At 39.6% G+C, this 19,583-nt stretch overlaps 2 protein-coding genes and 1 long non-coding RNA gene across 9 annotated transcripts in view; 1 reads left to right on the top strand and 2 right to left on the bottom strand.

Annotated features, from left to right (window-relative positions):
* Positions 1-8,705, top strand: part of phactr3a (phosphatase and actin regulator 3a) — a 29,967-nt gene extending 21,262 nt beyond the window's left edge. For all 3 annotated transcript variants that reach the window (XM_053850322.1, XM_053850321.1, XM_053850323.1), the window contains 5 exons: positions 6,379-6,434; positions 6,582-6,643; positions 7,122-7,262; positions 7,759-7,835; positions 8,163-8,705. In XM_053850322.1, coding sequence (XP_053706297.1) covers positions 6,379-6,434; positions 6,582-6,643; positions 7,122-7,262; positions 7,759-7,835; positions 8,163-8,178 — 352 coding nt within the window. In that variant the 3' untranslated portion in view covers positions 8,179-8,705. The remainder of the gene's footprint in view (positions 1-6,378; positions 6,435-6,581; positions 6,644-7,121; positions 7,263-7,758; positions 7,836-8,162) is intronic.
* On the bottom strand, positions 427-5,642 carry LOC128750116 (uncharacterized). Its single transcript, XR_008413016.1, has 3 exons — positions 5,279-5,642; positions 4,582-4,643; positions 427-3,752 (listed from the first exon to the last, which is right to left on the bottom strand). It is a non-coding gene; the product is annotated as an uncharacterized LOC128750116 (long non-coding RNA).
* A 46-nt stretch (positions 8,706-8,751) lies between the features above and the next one.
* Positions 8,752-18,459, bottom strand: sycp2 (synaptonemal complex protein 2). Of its 5 annotated transcripts, none has more exons than XM_053850317.1 (41): positions 18,316-18,459; positions 17,813-17,875; positions 17,613-17,753; positions 17,417-17,548; positions 17,244-17,348; positions 17,085-17,109; positions 16,860-16,945; positions 16,710-16,801; positions 16,600-16,634; positions 16,388-16,530; positions 16,264-16,316; positions 15,660-15,705; positions 15,495-15,587; positions 15,328-15,388; positions 15,091-15,239; positions 14,937-15,008; positions 14,736-14,819; positions 14,468-14,536; positions 14,283-14,334; positions 14,031-14,073; positions 13,819-13,898; positions 13,640-13,740; positions 13,259-13,341; positions 13,093-13,191; positions 13,000-13,027; positions 12,897-12,940; positions 12,787-12,826; positions 12,566-12,710; positions 12,453-12,490; positions 12,209-12,376; positions 11,921-12,028; positions 11,746-11,850; positions 11,439-11,490; positions 11,269-11,342; positions 11,056-11,190; positions 10,842-10,924; positions 10,640-10,739; positions 10,454-10,512; positions 9,649-9,727; positions 9,370-9,426; positions 8,752-9,132 (listed from the first exon to the last, which is right to left on the bottom strand). In XM_053850317.1, exons 1-41 carry the CDS (start codon positions 18,343-18,345, stop codon positions 9,064-9,066), a joined length of 3,321 nt encoding a protein of 1,106 aa, XP_053706292.1. In that variant the 5' UTR covers positions 18,346-18,459; the 3' UTR covers positions 8,752-9,063. The 5 variants fall into 5 exon arrangements, with proteins under 5 accessions (XP_053706292.1, XP_053706293.1, XP_053706290.1 ...); XM_053850318.1 differs by having other exon boundaries at positions 11,056-11,136; XM_053850315.1 differs by having other exon boundaries at positions 11,056-11,342.
* Between the last annotated feature and the right edge of the window lie 1,124 nt (positions 18,460-19,583).

Here is a 19,583-nt window from a genome sequence, read left to right as displayed (position 1 = left end):
GAAACCCAGCCTCCATGTCTTCTATCAAAACACAAGAATACTGAATGAAGGATTAAAAAAACCAAAGATGTTCTAACAAAAATAAAAATGGAGTAAATTGGAGGGAATATATATAGATATGAAAAAAAATGTTAAAAAAAAAGTTTTTAAAAAACTCCATATATATATATATATATATATATATATATATATATATATATATATATATATATATATATATATATATATATATATATATATATATAGTCATCCTGGACAAAAATAAATAATGCAATTACATCATAAGATGTAAGAATATAAGAAGAAAGATTTTTCTTTATTTCATGTAGTTTACAATTTATTACATTTAAAGAAACAATTTATTATAATTTACTTCTACATTACAAACATTTTCACACTATTTTCAGAGAGAAAAGTAGTCGACTGCTGAGTAGATACCCAAAGAAAAATCACCACTAGGTTTTACTAAATGTTCAATAATTTTCAGATCAACACTAATACACACTGTATATGAACTCATAACACTTATAATCCATAAATATTATTCTTTATTATTTGGCTTTCATCTTTGTGCAAGAGCACTGCAAACAATGTATTTTTAGACATTTCTCCAACGCTCTAAATGAAACGATAACATTGAGCACACAGAGTGAAATGTTAAATGATATTAAATCAAATCCACCCGCAGCAATAACAAATGTAACCCGCCAAAGATCATGCTCTTCTAGGAAACCAAGAAGGAACAAGTTGCACCTCCTCCAGGTAAATTATAACATGGAAAACAAAATGTCCTGACTGAAGGGCCAGCCGAGGGAATGTGTCACCGGGCCGAGGTTCTTTAGCACCATCGTATCAGTTGCATAACCTGAAGATTCAGCACAGTGGGCCTCGCACACTGCCCACATCGCTCGTCTGTCTCTGAGACAACTCGCAAGACAGCAGCTCTCTCTATATTTAGCCTCGTGGGAGGAAAGTAAACGATTGTTATTGGAAATAAAAGGTGCTAAGTTCCTCACCAGCTGGTCAGCAGAGGTGAGAATATGTTACATAAGATCTGTCAGAAGTTAAGAGTCGCAGAGGCTCATGGTGCTGAAGAGAAACAATTCAGTCGCTGCCTGTTTCGTAAAGAGCCACCGTTTCATTGATTTACAAAGACGTTTCATTTCCTCTGCCAGTGCAGCATAAATTAATGACCTCAGGAGGATCTACTTTTTTGCTTCTCTGTGCTGATGCTGCTGGAATTAAAAAAAAACATCTACACTGCTGATGCCCCACTGAGAAGGTGACTAAAAATAGACAGATCAGCAGCAGTGGATTTGCCGGAGATATCACTGTAATGTGTGGAAACCATCTGCGCCATGATGGAGAGGCACTTGGACTAAAAATAGATGATAAAGTGAGGAGACGCTTATTTCCCAGGAGCTTTGTGAGTCAATGACAAAAAAATCCATCGTTTACATCTACAAAGAGAGTCATTCCCATGGCCACATTTTCATTTTATATTGCCCTCTGATGACTATTTCTCTCTCCAATAATCACTCAGCAAGTGCACCGCGACCACGAAAACAAACTCAAGCCTCTTTGTGTTGAAACTCACAGCAAAATGTTAAAGGAAGCACACTTCGCAAACTTTGGAAAGACAATGAAAACACCCACATATTTACAAGAAAAATAAACATCGAATTTCAAGTGTAAAAGAGATAAACACAACAAACGCTAAACTGAATCTGAAATCTTGACTTTTGAAAAAAATCCACATTTTTGCAATGTCTACAATCAAAATGCTATAGTATTATTTTAATACTCACATGAGCATCATTTTAGTCCCTGTATATATTGTAAAACACATTGTATTCCTCTCTTAATTTTATGAACAGGAAATCATTAAATTTCCACTGAAGAAAAGGATTCACAAGATGAGATGATAATCATTTTAACTAACCACTTCCAATAAAATTAAACTGAGAAAATGCTTTTTAATTCACAAGTCAATGCAGGAGAATTAAAAAAACAGGTTTAACTTGCATTCATTCAGGAACTCCTTTTGTCTACCATGGAAAATTATAAATAAAACTTTGAACTGTAGCATTAAGTTGACAGTAAACACAGGCAACAAAAAAGTTTTTTTTTTGTTTTTTTTTTTTACTTGGATGAGGTGATCCATGGCACTGATCATGGCTCCATCATTTGGTCAATAAGTTGGGCATGAAGTGCTTGACTGTCAGCCTCATAAAAGAGAAAGACTCCCTAGTTTTTTATGCTGTTCTAGGTTTATATTCTGTATAAAACAGCACGGCGAGCAGGTATCTCACACTTGTAGTGCTACATTTCTTCCTCAGTCCTCACTCTCTGTCTCGCCTCAGTGTCACTGATCGACTGGTCCTGTTGCTTGTGCATTTGGGAAGGATACCTCCAATTCATGAACTTAAAAACTACTCTGATGTCGCTCTCTGTTGATGTTGCTGCTGTTACAGCTTTCCTTATTGTTTGAGCAGCAAATGGACGAACAGTCTGACAGGCTTCTTCTAGTGAGCCCAGTTTTGCATGAAGAAGAAACACCATGGCGACGAAACCTCATTGAACCCCTAGTTTAAAACAGCAACTTGGGCATTAGAAAGATGGTGCCAAACTTCTGCTTTCACATACCTCCAATAACATCAGATTGAAGCTGCCGTTGAAATCATAAAATAAACAATGACATATGTAAACAGAGCAATAGTCTCTGATTTACGGTAACCACTAAATAAATAACTCAATTCCTGTCACACCACTGAGGGAACTCTTAGCGAGGAGATGTCTATTTCTAGTCTGTGATTCATCAGGTTGGAGGGAAATCAGGCTAAAAATAGCAGGCCGAAGCTGAAAAAAGCTCATAGCTCTGTATCATTCTCAGTAAATGACAACACAATCCATCACATGTAGCTCTGAATCCCTGCCACCCAGCATCCATCCACTCCGCTTCTCACAATGAAAATCCCAGGAAAGGCCGTCCGTATGGGCGTAGGATAATGACAACTCTCAATCGTGTCAGTGATAGATCACCTTTCTATCTTGGGAGACTTCCCTGCCTGGCTTTTGTATAGTTGCTGCACTCCTCCGTTTCTAATCTTGGCTTCTGTCTGTTCAATAATGCATGTCTCCATGAGTACAAATGTGGTGTCGTGGAGTCGTATCAGCGGGGATAATAGAGTGTGAGAGTGGGTGGCGACTGGATTTAAACACTGGAACACAGCCTGGCGCGTCCAGATTTGTCTTCTAATTCGCAATTAGCAGAGGAGAGAGAAGACAAAAAGCTCCTTGCACACTCATTAGTTTGACAAATCCAGGTTTTTTTCACTCCATTTTTGGCTGCCATTGTGTCATTTTCCACAGAACGCGAGTCTCAGCGACACAAACTAATTGGTCTGCGACACCAATAGGTGCTTGTTGTCCACAGTGACCACACATTCCAACACAGATACACGCATAAAGCTGTTCTGTTGTATTCTACTTTTAGTATGAGCTTAAATGAATATATTAGAGATTTCGCAAAAACTTCATAGCCTGTCATATTTGGAGTCTGTGACTCCCAGTTCTGGGCCGTGTCCTCAGTAGGGAGGCTTATTTTAGCTCTCATCACTAATGCATTTAGCCCTATTCCCGTTTCTTCCCCAGGAAGATGCTCCCTCATGGGCCTCAAAATCTGCATCATCTCTTACCTTCTGAATCACCTTGGATTCCAGGAGGTCCTTCCGCGTGTCGGAAAATGACATCTGAAAATGAGGAATGATGGGGGACAGACACAGTTAGTCATAGCCTCGAAAATAGAATGTTTTCTCACTGAAAAGCGAAATTCCGTGACTCATTAAATTGTTATTATTACGACTGATGCAATTATGCAACTGAAAAAGGAAATTGTTCTGATTCTAAAAATAGCATCAGATATGCTGAAGTGTAGACGCCTCAGTGTTATAGTAAAATCTCCGCCGGTGTGTTGCTGGGGAGAAGAAGACTACTGTCTTCGTGAGAGTGGTTGCTAAGCAACTCTGGTCTGGTCAATAACACAGAAGATACCCGTATTCACAGGGGGCTTTTGGGAGTGATTTTCTCTTTCATCTGTTTAGCATGTACTACAGCCAGAGTCCAGGGAACACTTTGTCTCTGGATCTGTTTATCAAGGCGAGTCGTGACACCAACACACAAAAGGAGGCTTTCTTGATCATGGAAATACGAGGGTTCACAACAGCATCTGTGACACTATGTTACATGAGAAAGCAAATGTTAAGTAACATGAATAAATATGAGGGATGCTGATAGATGAAATTTTAATCTCAATTCATGGCATTAAAGCTGAGTTAACTCGTGATTAATGGCAAATGACTGACACTGATCTTGTATCTGACCTAACTGTAACTGGAAGACGTCATCTACGCCAGAGTGGCAACATTTGTTGACTCCAACCAGCCAACGTAACACATTCTTTAGAATAACTGAAGAGGCTCTTAGCTTGATACTTTTCATGCATGCTTTTAGCAGCACTAAGTCAACATTCACGTTAAATAATAGAGAGCAGATGTTTTTTTTTAATTCACTGTACCTTACCTGCTGATGTTCCAATTCAAACCCAATAGTTGAATTATTCTCTTGAATAAATGTGGTTGCTCCTGGAAATGAAAAAGATTAAATGAAAGAGATACATTTAATTTAAACTGGTTCGATTGGTAATAAAAGAAACAAGAGGAAAACGTCCTACAATCAATATAAAAGCGAAAGAAAGGCAGCAAAATTAGCCACTAAGTTAATGGCACAACTAACATATTTACTTGATCCATTTCACACAGAGTTGCTCACAATAACTTCTCCAGAGCGACGTGACATCTACCGTTACAATCCTTCACTGTGGCAGAACATTGACCACAAGCATGACTGAAGCGCTGACTGACAGGACAACACCAGAGTTTAAAAATAGGTTACATGAAACACTACTGAGCAAAATTTGCATGAGCATCTCAGACAGTATCTCTCCAGGGGATTGGAAGTATTGAATCATTCCGTGTGCTATTTCAGGATGTCGAGTTGTGCGAGTGTTAATTAACGCTGACTGACTGAACTCATTAAAATATAGACACAACGTTTCTGAGGGAAGAGTAATCCTCCAGATTGGTTTACATGAGGAAACACAAACACAGACAAAACGCTTGTGTTTGCGTTTCTTTTTAAAAAGTCACAGCTGCATTTCAGTTTTCATTTTCAGAACTGGAATTAGTGCAGATATAAGGTGTTTTTACAAGCCTCTCACATGAGACGTAGGCCTGGTGTCCTCACACTGGTGACCTCACTTTGATGGTGCAAAGGTAGGCTGCTACAAAGCGTCCGAGGTTGACCTGCACGAAAGATAAAGAGATGTTAAGGTGGTCTGTCCTTTTCCTGGCTCAGGGGTTTCTCTCCGCAGGGCGTGTCACATGCTGTTAGGCAGCTCACATTTATTATTTACAGCCAGCTTGAATACTTCACACTCATGTGAGAAGCTTTTGAGAAAACAGTGGATTTCAGGAGCCTGTTTTAAGGAGCTAAGATGAACAGAAGTGAAATGAAATTCACGTTTAAATGTACCATATTATGGACAAAATATAAAGAAAAATTCAACTGCCAAAGTGCAAATTTGAAACAACATTACACATGACTCATAAAATTATACCTAAAATAATACTAACAAAAGATAAATTTATTTGGACTGTAGTTGACAATGCAAGCATTTGAGATGATATTTGATATAGCTGTGGATCCCACTGTTGAGGATGATAGAGCAGCAGAATGGTTGGTGTAGTAAAGTGCACTATAGTGGGGTGGATGGCCACTTTTTTTTTTAGCTTTACTGGAAATTTACGCTGGTCTAAAAATAGCTGTCGTGGTGCAACAGCGTGGGAGATGAGACTGTGCCAGTGGAGCAGAGCATCTCACAGAGGAGGGAAGGAGCGGGGATACCGTGAGTGGAAGCCTGTGAAGCCCCGCCCACAGCACATTATGCATGCAGTAACCAGGGAGACTGTGGGAGCCACTCAGCCCATCACGACTCACTTCAAAACCGCCTTTACTCCAGCAGATCGTAGTAGTCCAGACTCGGCGGCGGACGCCTGACATGCAGCAGCAGGAACTGGGCAACTGATATTTTTTAGGAGATACAGAAAGTCACACCAGCAGGATCACGCAGCTGTGACAGTTCCAGATGTGGGGAGCTCCTCTGCCCAAGTATCACAGCCGAGGTTCGGATGCCAGATGGAGACATAGGAGGTTCTACTCCAGATCGCGCTCAGTGAAGAAGCTGCAGCCAGTTTAAAGAAGGACAGAAACGATTCCGAGGGACATGGTTCAAAACGTGGTTCTGGTGTTTCTCCGCAGGAGGTTGAGCCAGAGACCCAATGTAGAGGAGCTGGAGAGCCGGAACATCTTAAAACGTGAGTACTACCATCAACAACAACTTGATATTTGAAGAGTAAAATAGGGCAAGAGGCAGCGCTGGTGTGGACCGGCTTACATTATTTAAAGATGGTGCTCTCCCAGCGAGATTCGAGTTTATAATTAATAAAGCACTTTTCTTGCAGAGAGAAATGACCAGACGGAGCAGGAAGAGAGGCGGGAGATCAAACAGCGACTGAACAGAAAGGTAAGAATTAGCCTACTTTTTTTTTCATGTGTGGAAAGTAAAAGAAATGTATACTAGTTAGAAATAGACAGATGGATGCGACAAATATTATGAGAAGTTATTGCAGTGTAACAGTAAATGATGTTAATAATACAAGTTACATATCATAAAAAATAGGGAGAGAATATAGTTAACAACAGCTCCACAGGTGGTTAATATGCTTTAAGCAACTTTAAATTGAGAAAAAATAAATTATTATGAATGTAAAATTAAATTGATGTTTTAAGTTTTGTCAATTATTACCATCAGTGTACAGTTGTTGTACAGTTGTACAGTCTTTGAACCTGTAAAAATATTTATCAATATATATTTTTCTGACTATAACCCTAATAAGATCTACCTGTACATACGTAGCAACATTTATACTGCAATATTCCATTGTTACTGAAAGAATTGTGCCACTTTGATCAGAATCTTAATGATTCCTCATGTGTTGCAGCTAAACCAGCGGCCCACGGTCGATGAACTACGAGACAGAAAGATTCTGATCCGCTTCAGCGACTATGTGGAAGTGGCCAAAGCTCAGGACTATGACAGGAGAGCGGACAAGCCCTGGACTCGTCTCTCTGCTGCAGACAAGGTGCGCGCCCACACTCAAAGTTGGGGACACAGAAATAGAAAGGTAGAAAGGAGGAAGTGCCATATGTAAAGCACAGAAAGGTCATATAAGTAGGATAAAGAAAAACACAAATCGTCATAAAAAATCTGACAAACAAAGGTGTCTATTTAGGGGGAGCTGATCATGAAATTTCCCCGAATGACACAGACTGGCAGATAGCAGGACGATCAGATTTTCATGGAGCTATTAAAAGCTCGGCTCACAAATCCTGTGTTGTGCTCGATTTTTCACAGCCCCTTCGGTTTCCCACCACTCACAAACAAACTCTTTTCTCAAGTACTGCATTGAAGAGATGAACTCAAATTTGTTGCACAGATTTGCAAAGGGAGGAGGAAGAACAGAGAAGAGTAACACACTTGTTGCTGTTTGAAATCTAGCACATATCAAGTGTGTTACTGAGAAAAAACTACGACTACTAAAATTACTCTAATGCATCTCATCTTCATTTCCCTCTCAGGCGGCGATCCGGAAAGAGCTCAATGAATTCAAAAGCACTGAGATGGAAGTGCACGCCTCCAGCAAACACCTAACAAGGTCAGTTTTTGTTTGTGTGTTTGGGGGATGCTATACAGTCCATGCCGTATTCTGGGATGTAGCGTTCTAAATTTAGCTCCACTTGCTCACGTGAAGAGCTAATTATAGTTTCAGGGCTGGGGGCAGGGGAGGTCGTCCTCTGAAAGGCGAGGAAATGACAGAGTGCTGGACTGTCCTTGCATAAGCTTGTTTTCCAAACACAACTGTTGTAACGGTGACCTACTGGAATGGTGGTGGGGGAGCCATTTAGCAGGGTGCTAAAAATAGATCCAGTAAAAAGTGATTAATGACGCTGAGGTATTTACACGCTCACGCCCGTCTCTGCAGGTTCCACCGACCGTGAAAGTGACGACCGCTTTCTTCTGTGAAGAAAATGCTGAGCTGTGAAATGTTCCTGAGGATCCTCAGAGCTACTCAGTGGCGACGGATCAAAGAGCCTGGAGCCTTTTCGGTATTCTTCCAGCGCCCCTTTGCTTGACGGTCATGTCAGGGTGTGCGAATGTTGGCGGCAGTGTGCACTGTCAAGATTTCGGTCGCATGGATGCTGGGCGTTGTGCCGCGACATTGGTGGAGACTTCGGCCGAGGACAAAAACATGTGTTTCAGTCAGTGTTTTTGTTTCTTTTCTACTATTTCATGGACTCCTCTGATGAGTTGTGAATTGGTTCAGTGGGATGTAAGACATGCATGTGAGCAGCTTCACCTTTTCTTATCTGACGAGTAAGCGTGTGACTTGGATTGTGCAGTCGGAGGAGACTGCTCTTTGATATAAACTGTACATACAGTATGTCAATCTGAATGGGATTGTCAATGTCTACACCTTTGTAAGCACTACTTCTCTGCAAAATACAAGGTCTTTTATAAAAACCACCGTTTCATGTCTTTCTACAAACACACAGTACATAACATACACAGTATTATGTACAGTAACAATTTTTAATAAAGTTAACTGAAAAGCATTTCAAATTAATTCAAATAAGCTCAGAGCTAAGCAAACATAAATTTTCAGAGAACATTTGAAATTAGTACAGTAACATATGTTATTTAAGTTCAGGGCCAAGCTCCTAAACGCGTTCAGAAATTGAAAGAACACATCAAGGTCAGAACAAAACGCCAATGAACGCACCATGAAAACATTTGTGAATTAACTGGGGTATGAAGAGGCCAGCAGCGCACCACACGACCTCCGAGTAACAGGAGGAAAAACCTTCAACAAAACTCAGCGCTGCCTACATTTCGCTCTCTGAGAAAATAGATGCATACAAGTCTTGCTTAATGGATTTAATTTGTTCCTGTTCCTGTGAAGTGAAGAGGAAAAACATTTTAATCAGAAAAGGCCACGTTGACATGTATTCTCATCACTACTCAGATGAAAGACCTTTCAAATTACACCCTTAAACAAGGAAATATACATAAAAAATGAAGATGTCTGCATCTTTCTGCAAGCTTGACATTGAGTGCTGGCATAGAAAACTTCTGGGAGTTACAAGGTATTTAAAATGCATAAGAGCAAATGAAGAATCGTGGCTGCTCACCATCTCAATCATAAGTCTGTCCTGAATTGACTTCATCTCCTTTTTTAACAGGCCCATCTGAAAACAGCAGGTAGAACAGCAGTGTGTTAAGCAAAGCTGACTGGGAAAATGACGTTTGGCATGTGAGTCAAAAATGCTATCATGAAAGCATGGGCAGCAAAAACAGACGGTGGGACAGTTTGACTGAGAAGATTTTGATTTGAACGTTCCAGAAGCTCTGACGTGGAAAAAAATAGGAATGAATTCTCGAGTGTTGCGATTGACTCCAGAAGGTCTGACCTGGGTTGTGAATATCCTCTCCTCGCCCTGCAAGGCCTGACACATGGCACCCTGGAGGACAGTTTTCAAGGTTTCATTGCTAAAGAAAAGAAGAGGAGTCAGGAGGTGAAGATGAGGTGAGGAAAAAAGTCTGGTTTGCAGGTGTTGTATCCTCTATTCCCTCATGATGTCATCCCGCCTTCACTGACCACATTACGTCTATCCAAGAGCAAGTTAACCAAGGGTGATGACAGCCAACTCAACAACAACAACAAAGAGGTAAACAGTGCAAGGAGAAACACTTTAAAAGGATCTTCTAACTGAAATTCAAACGTTCTGGTTCAGTTCAGCCCATGGCAAGGAAGTACTGTGAGTGCCGGAAGGAGGTCAGTACTCTCCACATGCGTTTGACCAGAGACGGGAGCTATGGAAGAAGTGGGTAGTGAATTAAGAGGACAAGTAGTAAGTTTCAGATAAAGATGAGCCCACATGTATCTTTCTGTCACTGATGTATTGTAAAAATGATAAAAAAGGATTGGATTTGTTTCTGTTTCACATCATAAAATACTGTTGTTACTTAATAATTATACATATATATTGCAAAATACAACTAATAAACAAAGAGTTAAATATGAATTTTGAAAACTGAGTTCCCATTCATAAGTAGTCATGTGAATGACCTTAAATCACATGCTTCTAATAACAGAACTGTAGCGTTATTGTCATAACCTTCAATTTCTCCCAGATGAAAAACACAACCGTTGCAAAGAACAAGGCGTTTCATTCAGTGACGACACAAACAACCCATAAATAAAAATATTTTTACCTCTTTTTTTCTCGCTCATTATAAGAGCGAAATGATGTCGACTGTGTCTTCAAGTATGTCTGTAGGAGAACAAGACAGATGCAGCCACACAGATTGACTTGTTGTCAGACAGACAGAGATGGGTTTTAAAAGATGATTGTAAAAGCTGATACCAAGTTAAATTAGTAAATTTGTTTTATGGCTTACATTTAGGTCTTTCTCCATGGTTTTCAGAGTCAAGTCATTTTCCTCCAGGTTTTGGATCTCCCCTTGAAGAATCTGCCGGAATTCGTCAAGCCTTTGAATTCTTAAAATCGCACCAGACGAACAGAAGAATAGAAATTTATGGTCTTATCTGACATATGCTGCAGGGTGAAGAAGAACAATAAACTTTCAAAGGTCTACTGACCTGTCTTTGTGAATCAGCATACTGATGGAGGACACATGTTGCTGGACTATCTTAAGTGACTGCTGGTGGTAAAGCTCCATCATCTTACAATGCATCAAAACGCAAAATGAGAGGAACGGTTTGACAAAATAAAAAGTAAAAAAAGTAAAATCTATAGTATATACATAAAAGCATCATTATATGCAGTTCTTAAATATCTTCTGTGTGACTGCACCTGGAGCTTCTTGGTTTCAAGGTTGGGTTGCTGGAAAAGGTTCTGTGGCTTTACAGAGACATCAGACACATCCACATCACCCTGAAATGAATAACCGTCATCTTCCCCATCAACTCCTGCAGACACCACCTGGCCCTTCTCGGATTCGACAGACAGCTTGTTATCTACATAATTGAACAGCTTTCTTGGTTTTACTCGCAGTTTGCTACTTGCTTCGGATTTGAACTTGCTTTCCTGTATCTCTTCTGCCTCTGAGTCACTGGAGGTGAACAGTCCAGGGCACGGTCCTAATCGAAACACAAATAACTGCTATTAATACCCTTAATATGTACAATATATGACAATAATAAATACATCAAAAATATCCACTATATTGTTGTCACCTGATTCAAGGGATTGAAGCTGAGTCATATCCTCATTGGAGTAAAGCGTTTTCTGTCAAAAAATGACAAGCAAAGAGCATCAGTTCCAGGAAGACTCAGTCAACCTCTGCACAAAGGGAATCTGCATGGCCATCGCTGAAGTCTCTGTCTCTATCTCTCCTTGAGACCACTGATGACCTGCAGGACCACTGGCTCAGGTTGATGGAGGCATCAAGCAGCGATAACCAGAAGAAGTTGGCTCTGACCACAGGAGGTCTGTAGAAAAGCTTGTGTGTGTTTTTCTTAATCAATTACAAGCAACTTTTACCTGGCAACTTTCACTATCACTTTGTTTTCTGCTGTCCAATGTCCACTCTCTGCGTTCGCCCTCCCAGTTTTTCACCCCATTCATCGGCTGATCAACGCAATATTTCTTTCAAAGCAGAAAATCAACATACAAATCATTCATCAGTGTACTATGTTTAATCTACAGACAATACCACCTTGGAAACAGGAGAATCCATCACTGTCTCTGGTGGGCTGCTGGGAGAGATGGGTTTCTTTGTCTTTCTCCTCCGGCTGAATCTGAATGTCTCCTCATCCACTGAGCACTGACAGAACACAAATGAATAAAATCTCTGAATCAAATTTAAAAAAACGTATTTCTGTTTCTATCCCTGTAGAGTTTTCACACAAAGTTAATGCACCCTGTTCAGTTGTGAAACCTTCATTTGTCATTTAAAACATGGAACAGAAGTACTGTAGCCAGTAAGTGTTCTGCCCCTTCGTACTTCTGATGCTGATTGGCTGTCATCCGTGTCAGTCTCTCTGTAGTTCTTGATGCAACTGGCTGCAGCTCTCTGGGGTCTCCGACTGGTGTTGTGCTGTGTTTCAACAGCTGCTGCAGACTTCACACGCTTGTTTGGCTGCTGCGCTGGCTTCTTCGAGTCCGCTGTCTCCTAAATAGGTGGCGACACACTGTGGTCAACTGGGGTAAAATGACCTTAACTTATTGGCTCTGGGTTTTCCTTTTACCAGTTTGGGGGATACTTGGGGTCTGTCCTGAGGGTCAGCTGGCAAAAGACAAAGCATTATTCATAATCTGTTAAGGAACTATTTCATCTATTCTATCTGTTTTATGTAGTCACCAGTTATATGAGAGGCCGACTTGATGGGCAACTTTCGGGAATATGTGGCAACACACTGCTTCTTATTCGGTTCCTTCAGCCATCTGACATCCAAGGAATGATCTGTATTTGAGCTACTAAATAAATGCCCTTTCAAATTCTTGTTCTGCAACAATAAGTGCAACATTAAGATCAAAATACTTTAAACCCTTTCAATATTTGAAACACATTGGAAAAGGTACAATATTCTTCTTTGGCTGGGGTCCTTTCTTGTGACGGTCACTGTCAACAATAAAGAGGTAAATAGAATACAGTTGTGTTTCAGTGAACAATTCTAAGATGATCTGATTACCTGTTTGGTAAAGCCATGGAATTGCTGACAGACGTTCTCCTCCCCTAAAGAATGACATAATCAATGCATGAATATGACTTCACTGGATGTGATTAAAACCTACCTCAGACTTGAAGGTGAAAACGTCATCTCTGTGGAACACAATTTAATGGGTGGATATAAAAGTAACCTAAACCTTCACTCAGAGTCAGTTTACCTTTCTTTCGCAAAGCTTTCTCTGGATTTATTTATGCTTCGTCTTCCACATTGCTCACTTACTTTGAAGGTAGACAACCAAGTTGTATTTGAGACTGGTCTGTCAATAACATATATTATTAGAGTTCCATGTGGATTATCATAATGAAAGTGATCATATGATTTACCTGGTCGCAGGAAGAGGACTCACAGCTTTTTGTTTTTTTGAGATTATCTTGACCATGTTGCCAGCAACTGCATGCGTCTGATTCTGTGCAGAGAAGAAAGAAATTGTGTGTTTCAACGCTGGTGTCTCATAATAATATCAAGTGCCTTCTGAGATAAAAGTAGAATAAATGATATAACTCAATCGAAGTAGATATAATAACAATTTATTCATGACAGAAAACAAAAAACAAAACAATTAGCTTCTCAGGGAATCTCAACTCGATGCCATATTGAACAGCAATACTTTTGTACTCATTTTATTTTTGGAGTGGCTGAATTTTAAACAGTGTTCTTTTGAAATGTGAAACAAATGCCAAGAATAAAACAGATAATGACATTACCTTCTCTTTACTTTTGCAGTCTCTGGTTTGCTTCTGTAGACTTTCATTGGCCTGTTTTTCAGCCTCCATAGTAATAGAGTTTGTAGATGCAGAAGCAAAGTCTTCAAAAAATAAAATACAATTAGAGCTTGTAGATTAAAATGATACCTGATGACAGGACATAAAGAGGCAGATCTGACCCAGTGTTGGCAGTGAGCTCATTTTCTGTGTTGGCTTCGATATCGTTTCAGAGATTGACTGTCTCCTGCATCTCATGGATCTTCAACATAAAGGTGGACACAAGTTAACAGACGCTTCATGTGTCTATTTTGTCTCAGTTTTAAGATTCACTTTAAAATAAAATCTCCTGTTTCCTGTCTACCCTTGAAAGAATGATAAAAAATGTTCTCACGTGTTTTTTCCAGTGTTTGGCTGAGTGTCACGTATGACACAATCTGCACGGAAAATACATTTGGATGAAGCAAAGAAATTAAGTGAAATTTACTATGTGACATGACTTCATTTTTCCTCAATAAAAACACTGAACTGTATACTTTTCATCATCAAAAGAGAGAATCCTGATGTCAAATGTTAAACACTGAACGTCTTTATAACATCTGATTTCATCAATTCATTGAAAGCTTCAGAAAGCCCCAGCAATTACCCTGAGAATGTTGAGTCAGCAGTTCAGCTCGGCCCATTTGGACAGGAACATTCTGTGGTACAATCACAAAGTTTCACTAATGCACATGGTCTTCTAATTCAACTTCCTGACACTTATAGTCCTAAGATAGCAATTCAACATTAGTTGGATTAAAGCAACACAAATGTTATAAACTGGATCTTTACCGTTTTGTATTTGTCGCCTGTGTTGATCAACGACTGTTGTGATGCGTTGCACTGTTCAGATGTGTTCAACTGGAATGATATGCGTACAAGAAAGCAACAAGCCAGTGAAGTGCCATTATTTTTTCTCAGTGAGTCAACATGTTATCCCTGGACACCAAGAGCGAAAACTGTTGTCTCCTGACCTCTGGTGGTCATTTGCTGCAACTTATTCATTATTGTTTATTCCACCATAAAATCATTCCATTCATTATAAATCAAAATAATTTACCTGTGTTCTGTCAAGGCGATATGGAGATGAATTATTCTGACTTTCGCCATGAGACATTGGACTCTCGGGGACGACAGCCACCGTCTGAAAAAACATTTCATGGATCATGGTGGCCATATATACGGCATACTGTACAGTACACGATGTATTTCGTGTGACAGAAATCGGTCATGGAAAGTAAGGATCTGTAACACTGCTCACCTGAGAGCCGTCTTCTACCATTTGAATGCATATGTCAGTTTTCACTACTGATTTGTTCTGGGCAATGAAACTCTGCCAAAAACATTTATACACGTGTGAACTGTAATTTTTTCCAATACATTATAATGCTGCAAATCATTTTCAGTTGGTTTACCTTTCGTTTATTTTCCCCAAAGACTCTACACACGGCCTGCTGGATGTCTAATGTTGAGCAGAAGTGAATGGAAAGACTCGATCCTTCCACCGAACCCAAATGCACCACCACAGACAGCCTAATTTGTAAGACCTTCCTTTGACCCTTCTCTAGAGGGAATGAACACACACACACCTGATACACTTGACTGACACATTTTCGGAGTGATTTTTTTAACTTGTATAACTGTGTGAATACCATAAACAGTATAGCTTTCCACCTCATTCTCAATGACAGTGAATGTATCCCATTGTCCACTCTGCCATGGGAAAAATGAAACTGAAAGACTGCGTCTTTAAACATGCAATCCTCTGATTACAGCACTGCTTAAAGCTTTCTGACATGTGTAACCGGGAATAAGATACCTGAGCCAAACTGAAGTAAAATGAAATGCTGCGACTGCCGACGTTGAAATCGATCCAGAATTCTTCAAGATTGTCATCCTCTGGCATTAACAACTGCATATCATGAAAGCAAAAATTACCATGGTTTGAGGCCTTTACTAAAGTGTATGTTTTAAACACACTGACCTCATGGTGGTCCAGAAAAGTCTTCAAACACGGATAGGAGTAAACTCTAAAATAGAAAAAGTTGTACGAAATGCAGCATAGAGTCAATAGTTGAAAGTGTGTGAGTTTAATCAGAGCAACACTTAGTTTAGAAAAATTAAAAAGTTGAGTCTACCTCAGTTAAACTCACAGCTTTACCTGTGTTTTCATAAACATAAACTCTTCAGACTCGATCATCTGTTGAGTTTTAGTTTTGCAATTATGGATGGGAATGACAGTGAAGGAGTAATAACTACACTTCTGTCTTATAATGGTAATTGTTTGTGCAAATTGTGGACAATTACTATTTTCAATGCTGTTAGTAATAATGATCAAAATAAATATGTCAGATTCTATATCATATGAAGCTGGAGACATTATTCTACGTATCGTACAGAACCGTTTTTATTTTCAGGAGATGTGGCCAGTAGATCAACACTTTTAAAAAGTACCACAGCACTGGAAGGCAGAAATATAATGTCCACATATGTAGACAGGGGAACAGAAAGGTACAAATATGTAGTAAAAAAGTTTCATGCACTACAAGTGTGGGGAGATGAAACAAGATAAAAGTGAATACAATTACCTCCTCCTGTCTCCCTGCATCCCATTTACCAAGTTAAGGAACTTCCGGCAATCCTAAAACAAGAATCCGGTTGAAATTATACGATCAACATTTAATGAATGACATATACAGGCCAAAACATTACAATCTCAAACTCTGAGTTGCGAATCTTCATGAAGGCAGCGGCCACATGGCCAATGCTGAACCACTCATCTGCCAGCTCCTTCCTATGGTTAGGAGACGTCATCCTGCACAACGACTCCGTCTGGGCAGTCTGAAAGTCATAGTCTAACACAAACACAACTTTAAAAGTTAAATACAAAATTCTGGACTGAGCAAAAACTAATTTTGACATACCTCCACAATCTAACATCTGAGCAGCGAGCTTGAGCCTATGAGGTTACAAAGAAGAATTGAAATAAATTAAGATTGCGCTGAAAAACACAACCACCAACAGTGCGACATACATTATATCTGATGCTTCTTCCCATGACGAGATTTTCTTCTTTTTCAGTGCTGCTGGGATTTTGTCCAGAATTATATTAAACTTGCGCAACACCTACAAGACAAGCAACACATCAATGCAATGTAATGGAAAATGGAAAAATTTAATTTACATATTTTCGGATCAGGATATGAATTCTGGTATCTACTGCCAAGTGGCCGAGCAAATACAAGAAGGACTCTGTGACTTCACTTGTTCCTGTGAAAGAAAATACAGAAATTTATCCAATAATTTGTGTTGGAATTTTAATATAATTGTGAATTCAAAGAGGTTACAGGCAAAATCCCTTCCTCTAGACTCGAAAATCTGTAGTTGAAAAAGATTGTGAAGCTATTACCTTCATCGCATGCTCCATGTACCTCCTAAAGAAAAGACAAACAACCCAGCTCATAAATTTCAAAAGGGACAGCTAACCAATTAAAAACAGACAGCGCTTATGGACAAAAATGTGGGCCATTTAAAGAGTGGATTGAATAACAAGTATCTTACTGCTCACCAGTAAAGTGTCTGAGAAATCTTCACAAAGGCAGAGCATGGTTTCGTTCCAGCATGGGCCACTATTTATCCAGAGGTTTCTGCATTTCTCAAACCACTGCACCATGTGCACAAAAACACAATCAAACAAACAGACAAAGCAAGTAAGAAGTGTTCATCGTGAGCTTTACTTATCTTCTTAACCAAGCCTTGAGTTATGATTCCACTCAGCCCTGGACCACAGCCAGTGATGTGCAGATGTTTCCCATGTTCACCAATTATATTTAGGCACACAGTGGCGGCTTTATAATCATAACGGTCTAAAGCCTAGAAAAGCAGGTTGTTTAGGAAACAAGTAAGATCCCAGCGATCCAGCACTGCACCAACGTACCATGCGCATCAGTTTGTCCAACTTTGATACAAAGTTTTTGGAGCATTCGACCGGTTTTGCGTCACTAAATATGTTTTGCAGGTGTCCGTCCAGTTCCTCAAGTCTTCCACTCTTCAACACATCTTCAATCACTTTCTCCAACTGCATACAAATAATGAGTAAGAAAAAAATCAAACGTTCTCCGGTCTTGACATTCTCACCTGTGTATCTTGCCTGACTGCCATGCTGAAACTATTTTCAAGGTTTATTTGAGATGGGCTTTTCTGTAAGACATAAAACATGTCGTCACAGGCAACAAGTTAATATTTAAACGCACTGATATCAATTTCAGCGCAATTAAATTACTATTTTCAATGTGAAGTTGCCCTTTTAAGTAACACTATTTAACAACAAGACCGCGACATCAATATTATACAATCATCAGAGGAAAGTATCAAAGGACTAGTAAACGTTTCTGCACAGAACATTGACAAATGCGAATATATGTAGTTGACAGAAAACAATTAAGCAAAAGCAGTAAACGTGTTAAACTGCGTACTACATTACACACTCGATTTTATTCCCAATTAGGCTGTTGCTAGCAAGCTAACGTAGCTAACAGCTAATGCACATAAAAGAATAAAAAACGTTAAAAGAACGGTAAAAGGGAAAAAATGCAACATTTGTTAGTTAAATCAAATCACACATGACAAGCGAAAGTTACTTTAATTATGCCCGAAGTTCCAGAATGCATCAAATTTCGTCGGAAAAGGCAACTTGTCAAAACTCAGCCGTCGCTCCCGCCAAGTGGTGACTCCCGCCAAGTGGTGACGTGCGGATCCTGAAAAATCGATTCCTCCGATGTCGGATGTTGCTGCTCTAAGAGCGACTCTAAAACCAAAATATCGATACGTTTTGATTCTAATTTGAGGTAAAATATGCCTTTAACAGGAACCTGGTGGAAAGTAAACTATTGAGATCTTGTGCAGTCTGTGGGAACTACTTTTCTGTATAAGCGGAGCAATACTGCGGTATATTGGATCGATTACTCGGTGCTCGACTATATTGGTCGGTCAATTATGGTATAAGAGAGACATGAGCAACATAATCTGTTTAATATAATACTGTTTATCATTCCACTCCAGTAGAGGATACCTTTCTGTATCACCTTTGTTATGTGTGTGTTTTCTGAACAATAAAAGAAGTGTTTATTCCTTAAGTGGAGATACAACACTGAGATCAACGACGTCTGTAAATAAAAAACTATTACAAGTTGTGGCAACACAATGAACTGAGTTTAACCACTGCAATATTCTCACTCAAGAGTAGTTTACCATTTAATGTGGATCACTTAAATTACGCAGTCCAATTACGATAAAAACAACCATGGTGAAAAATATACCTGAAATGATGTAAGAAATTATTTTCAATCTATCTGAAACTTAAGCATGTGAATGTGGGAACAACAGCGTCAATTTTGGATGAAGTGTCTATATATTCAGTTAAAAAAGAATTCCGGCAGCAAAATAACAACTAAAGTGCAAACAGAAGTGGGGATAAGTCCACAGAGTCAAGATGTCACAGAAGCGGTGTGTGCAGTCCCTGATCAAGCAGTTACAGCAAGGCACACTAAAGTGAACAGAGCAGCAACAAGTGCAGCTCAAAGGGACAATGAACTGTAGGAATAGACAAACAGCTCAAGCAGGAGGTGGTAGAAATGAGGAAAACCATGCACAACTCGACAAGTACCACCCATACACTTAAATGGAGCATGAGAAAAGGGTGCAGAGCTTGTCAAGAGAGTTCAGAAGATGCAAAGGCGGATTGGAAAAGTTCCTTGGCCAAAGGTGTCCATGCGTGCAACTGTACGCATAGCGAAGTCACTGGCTATGCGCCCTACTACCTACTCTTCGGACGGAATCCAAGACTGCCGGTAGATATCGTGTTTGGCCTGCAACCAAATGAACAAAGTGCATCACACAGTGAATATGC

The sequence above is a fragment of the Synchiropus splendidus genome, chromosome 18 (assembly GCF_027744825.2).
Source record: "Synchiropus splendidus isolate RoL2022-P1 chromosome 18, RoL_Sspl_1.0, whole genome shotgun sequence".
NCBI classification, from domain to species: domain Eukaryota; kingdom Metazoa; phylum Chordata; class Actinopteri; order Syngnathiformes; family Callionymidae; genus Synchiropus; species Synchiropus splendidus.
This window is presented reverse-complemented; position numbering and strand designations above follow the sequence as displayed.